Here is a 5,708-nt window from a genome sequence, read left to right on the forward strand (position 1 = left end):
CAAACATAATGTTCGCCTTTATGTATATATATATATATATATATATATATATACGTAAGTATATTCTAAGCCATAAAGTGACAAGAAGAGAAAAAGAGTGGATGAGGGAGGGGACCTTGTACTGGCCTATGTCAATCATTCTGAGGTGTCTACAACTCTAACCGCTCAATCAGACAATTTGGAAAGAAACTGACTGCACGAACCCCACTGACATTGATTGGCCGCTTATACAGCATTGGGGCGAGATTGCTCAGTGGTTGGAGCGCAAGATTACTGACAGGAAGGTCGGTGGTTCGAAACCGATCTCTGCCTCTGTCTAGGCTTGGGCAACCTGGTAGTATCCCAACCCTCGTTGTTCCTTCTGGTGACACGGCAGCTAGGCACCGAAGGGGCGCTACAGCTGAACGCTCATACAGCATCCGAATAATATCGCTCAAAACTGGAAGCTATATATATGCAAGTGAACTGGTAATCTGGGCTACCTTGTAATGTTCCACCTACTTTTTGTCGTTTTACTCGGACTGCAGTGACCAAGATTTGGATTTGAGTCTCTCCGAACAAAGATCACTCTCGATAAATGCTCCAAACGAGCCTAGATTTGAGGTTGATTCATATTACAGACCGGATGAACAAACCCTGTTCCATATGGGTGAACACAGTGAATAGCTGGAGCTGATCAACACTCATCTTCTCCAGTAATTAAGAAACTACCACCAATGATACACCTAAGCTATGAAGGCAAATTCTGCCCGTCTTCATCCAACCTATTGATCAATTCTGCTTTATATGTTAATAAAGTATGGGAAAACTTTGTTTTTGTGACTAGTACGAAAAAATCAAAGAGTTGCCCATTTTATACCGACCATCCACGTTCACCTGTTTGTCAAATGGCGGAACTTTGAGATATTAACTTTGTTCCGTGACACTGCTGTTTGTCGGTTTCGGTCTTACTTCCCCAATGTGTCAGAATGGACTTTGCACAAGGGTGCTCGACTTGGAGGGTTGTACCCGTCAGTGACAACCATGGAAATCTTACACCAACTCGTCCCACCTCAGTCGGTCAACTATGCTTAAAACCCACAGATTGTCGTGCAGTCATTTGTAGCCGGTTATTTTGTTTAAGAAACCATCAGAAACCACTTTACCTACTTATGTCACAACGGTTGTTTTAGCGACCATACGACCATCACTTTGTAGCTCCTTGTTACACCCTACTTAAATGAGTTCTCTCGTCTTGTTGAACTGCACATCATCGTTTGCAACGACTTCCTAACAAGCCCCTTGGCCTTACCAAACGCGATCGTTTAATTTACCGTTTTGTACAGCCTCTGTTTTACCCATCCGACCACAGACGCTCTGTTCCATTCTGCAGTGTACGCTGCCCACACATGCGATACGCAAATGCTATACTTAGCGTCAGTACTTCACCAATATTATGACATAGACAAACGTTCATTCCTTTCACATATCCTGCAACGTCCGTTATTTCCAACAAGCCTCAGGTCGGGCCTTCATAAAAGTCCCATAACCCATTCCCCCCATCACAGTACTTACTGTGACAGTCACTAAGATATCCCACTGTTGATAAATGAATATCAGTTTCTGGTGATAGATTACCTTATGACAAAATAATTTGCAATTCTCCAGTTTCAACAGCCATTCTGCCAGAACATCAGCAGGATAGTGTACTCTACATTTCATGAGAACTACACCGAAAATTGACATTTCCCCCTGGAAGATGATGCGTTTGTTGAGCAAATTGCCAATAGTGTTCAGAAAACCACTTATGTGTGCATGCGTATATGTGGGCACATACGTATATATATATATATATATATATATTACTACACAAGTAAAAATGTGTCATCAGTAGGTCCTTCGTGGTCGTTGATGTAATCCTGGGAAGCACCAGAACTGTGCGCAATAAAGTGTCCTGACTCCTTGCGGATTACACAATGGTTTTATCAGTCATCCACCTAACTCAGAGACGCTATTGTAACAGTATGCATGCTACGTCATTCATTCATGTATGTAGTCGAACTGCCACGCAAAACATAGGTGGCCGAGTGAGCTCGGTCACAAAGTCCGGAGCTTTATAGTGTAGTAACCTGTTTCAAACTAATAATATTAGTCGAGATATGCGTATTATATTTGCTTTCACATCTTTATATGCACTTTATTCTCCGGGCAATTTGATTCCAAACTTTTCATCACCAATCGAGGTGACATCATCAGCGCGTTATTGGGGAGCGTAGTGGTGTGTAGCGTTGGGTTGGTGGTTGTGCGTCGAGTAGTGTTACGTGTGTGTTAATATGCGTGCTGCTAGCCGAGGATGACCTTTGATCGCGATTAGTTGTTCGATCGGGTGGTTATGCTGTGTACTTATTCACCTATGCCCAAGTGACCTTTGAGCTTGGCATCCCCTGCCATCGTAATCTGGTCGATGCTGGAGTGACCTTTGTCCTTCCGAGTCCCGATTGGTGATGAAACGTTTGCAATCAAATGGCCCAGCTCAGCGAACAGGCCAACGACCATCTACGCTACCTGATCTACCAACATTTACCTCCATAGAAAACTTTAATCCCTCTCCAGAAGGCGCACTCTTTGTAGATTTCAAAATAATCCCTCTTAGATGGGGTTGAGATTTGAGAAGATAACCGCGTGCTCTCTACATCAGGGCAATGTAACTTCAGTTGAACATGGGTTTCCTAACCAGCTGGTGATGTAACAGCAGATATTCGATGTCATTTTGTACCCGTTACTGAAACATACCTGCGCAACGTAATGGACGTATCCAGCGTAATCTAGGTCACCCGGAAAAGTATATGCTTGTAAGAACTACCTGAACTTGAGTAAGGGCCATGAAACCAGAAACTTTACCCTGAAGATCCAATCGAATATTACGGAGTCTGACGGCGATCATTGGGAATTTGAAGAATGGACAGGTGTGTGGTGCTCCCCAGAGATGTCGCGATCGACGACTCCCCGTAATTGAGCAAAGTACTCCAAAATCAAACCATCTAACCCGCACTTTACAAATTTTCTGGATTCTGCGAAAGCCCGAAGCTGTTAGCTTTCTTTTCAGCGACGCCAATTTGTTCATTGGTGAGTGTTTCTCACATGTCCCAGTTTTATCGCTATCCGTCCGCGTTGTAGCTGTGATAGGTGCCAATGAAAGGCGTCCAGTGCGGACCATGTGCGGGATGAGTGTTCAAACCAAAGTGAAACGCCGACGTAACAACTCTGTGAATTCAGCTAATGAATCCACCTGTTAACTGATTAAATTTGGCTGGACATTTTCACCATGGTTGAAAAGTCGGTTATTTTGAGGTCCACATTTGCATCCTGCTTTGTTTTCGATCTCCTTCTTGAAGGGAACATTGCGATCGAAGACTTTTCAAGCCACTAAAAGTGTCTCCTCAAGACGGTGTTTCCTCTTGGTTTATTTTCTCACCGGTTTAGCGAAGCGGGTAGAACATATCTTTAGTGTAAGTTTTCCGTTGTCTAGTCAACAAGCTTATCACTAGTACCTAGGTTCTGGGCATCACTAAGCCCTGGATAGTCACATTTCCCAAACGTTGGTCTTCTTATGGGAAAAAGGGCCAGAGAGATCGCTCGAGTAGACGTCAACTATTAGGTAAGCTCCGCAAGCTCAATGTATGTCACTCGGTGAGTTTTTCACAAAGAGAATAGCTTGTTAGAGTGTCACTGAATAACTGAAAACTACGTATTCAAACACAGCGATCGATTAGGGCTCACTTATCTATCACTGGTTGGCAGGCCATCTCCAGTGCCTAATGTGTCATGGATGGTCATGATAATAGGCTATTTAAATGGTTATTGCAACATAAAGAGTCGCTTTCTCCACCATTTCGAATGGCAGCCAGCTTATGCGCAAAAGTTTCGTCTGTCGTTCCGGTAAAAGTGTTATTATTACGAGGCTACTATATAATCGAAGTATAGTAATTTTTCACACGATGGAAGTTTGAGATCCCTAAACTCCGAAAATAGTTGGTCCTAAACGAAACTCCAAATTTCCGCACCTCATCACTCCCATCGAAACTGGATTTTGGGCATGCAAAACAAAAGTTTCTGGTCTGATTTTACTTCAGGTGTATCCTAAAACAAATTTCCATAATACTTTTACAACACCGGAATTTTTTTCCAGAATCGGTCCGCTACTTCATGTCGGATTTGTTCATTCCAGATCAGATGTCAACTGAGAAACCTTTGTTCCGAAACGTGAGCTACTGAATGCGGTAACCAGTCTATTCAGCTCGGTTGTAGACAGTGTTGCAGTACTCCTGTGCTCAGAGTTCATTAGCTGATAACCGCTTCAGGTCGCGTGTATCATTGTGCCGTAAACCTTGTCTGATGTTGTATCACAGAAATGTTCATAACTAGTCCAGAACATTTGTTAAGGTTCCCGATACGGAACTCTGAGTGACGCGTAGGTTCGACAATCCCGAATATCAAAAGGAAGAACTGGGTTCGAAATTCTGCGGTACTATTTACACAAGGGTAAGCAAATGTGTACAACAAATCTCAGTTGTTCACGCACGTAGCGTCAACAGTTGCATAGGTCTGTCACTGACCGGCAGAGAGTGTCAACGTCCGCACACCAAACAATGGCGAGCGGTACGATGGATCAGTAGCGTGGGTTGGCATTCCGATGACAATCTCGTGATTCTCATTAGACGTGCGATCACACGGAACTCATGAGCAAAAACAAGTCAACGCAGGCACAGCAAACGCGACACGAACGCGTGTGGGTAATTAGGTCAGCTTTGCGCATCTACACACAGAAACACGTGCCAACACACGAACGTGTGTCGGACGGGAGGACTGTGACGCCAAGGTGAGCTGCGGGTACAGTTAGCAAAACAAGTAGAGCTCAAAAGTACATATGCAGATGAATGTAAGTGAATGCGGGAAATATCAGAAGATCAAGTTAGACTCAACAATATTGCTGTCACTTACATAAGAGTATTTTCTCCTGTCAAAGAAGCATCTAACTCGGATTTGTTTGGGGTTAAAAAATTGGTTTCTTTCTTGATATGCTCATTCCAAACCTCAGCTTTGTGCAGGCTGTTTCGCCATTTTGAAACATTCCGATAAGAATGTTTTGGTACAAGTTAATCACCAACCGAAAGTGCAGTCGAACGTGACGTCATTCGCGTCACGTAGAGCACACTCGCGTTGTTTTTGACCGGTGCAGAAGTTCGCTAGAGGCCCCGGTGAGTTCACTGCCGACAATCCTATAAACGAACCGCGTAAAGCTTGAGCAAGCGAACAGACAGATGTTTTTCACACTAGTTCTTATTTTTTGCGTGCTTGAAGTTACAGTACCAAAGGTCTTGCACGGATCTTGGTAATCGGTTGCGGTGATATGGATTGCTCTGTCCTCCATCCAATGTCATATTGTGCTTGCTCGCAATGAGGATCTTTTGGGAACCTACGAGTCTAGGGAGTTTGACTTTGTAACCTAGCTTGGGCAACAAGGTTATTCGTCAAGTTTTGAACTCAGAATTCTTGTAATTCCGCCTACTTTGCTACACACGACATGTGGCTTCCCTGATTTTGAGGTGCGGTCGTTTCAAAACTCACGATCCAAATAAGAGTTTTCGTCCTATTGCGGAAGAGTTTAAGATTGCTGCGGCGCACAAGAGGTTTAAGTTGATCAGAATCGCCCCCAAAGTGCTTGAAAA

At 43.7% G+C, this 5,708-nt stretch overlaps 2 protein-coding genes across 2 annotated transcripts in view; one reads left to right on the forward strand and one right to left on the reverse strand.

Annotated features, from left to right (window-relative positions):
• Positions 1–592, reverse strand: part of T265_14798 (hypothetical protein) — a gene marked incomplete at both ends in the record, with an annotated part of 8,753 nt that extends 8,161 nt beyond the window's left edge. The window contains 2 exons of the mRNA XM_009175279.1: positions 163–439; positions 502–592. Coding sequence (XP_009173543.1) covers positions 163–439; positions 502–592 — 368 coding nt within the window. The remainder of the gene's footprint in view (positions 1–162; positions 440–501) is intronic.
• Positions 1–5,708, forward strand: part of T265_09246 (hypothetical protein) — a gene marked incomplete at both ends in the record, with an annotated part of 25,599 nt that overhangs the window by 14,756 nt on the left and 5,135 nt on the right. The gene's annotated exons all lie outside the window — the stretch shown is intronic.

Source organism: Opisthorchis viverrini (genome assembly GCF_000715545.1).
Source record: "Opisthorchis viverrini unplaced genomic scaffold opera_v5_264, whole genome shotgun sequence".
Taxonomy (NCBI): Eukaryota; Metazoa; Platyhelminthes; class Trematoda; order Opisthorchiida; family Opisthorchiidae; genus Opisthorchis; species Opisthorchis viverrini.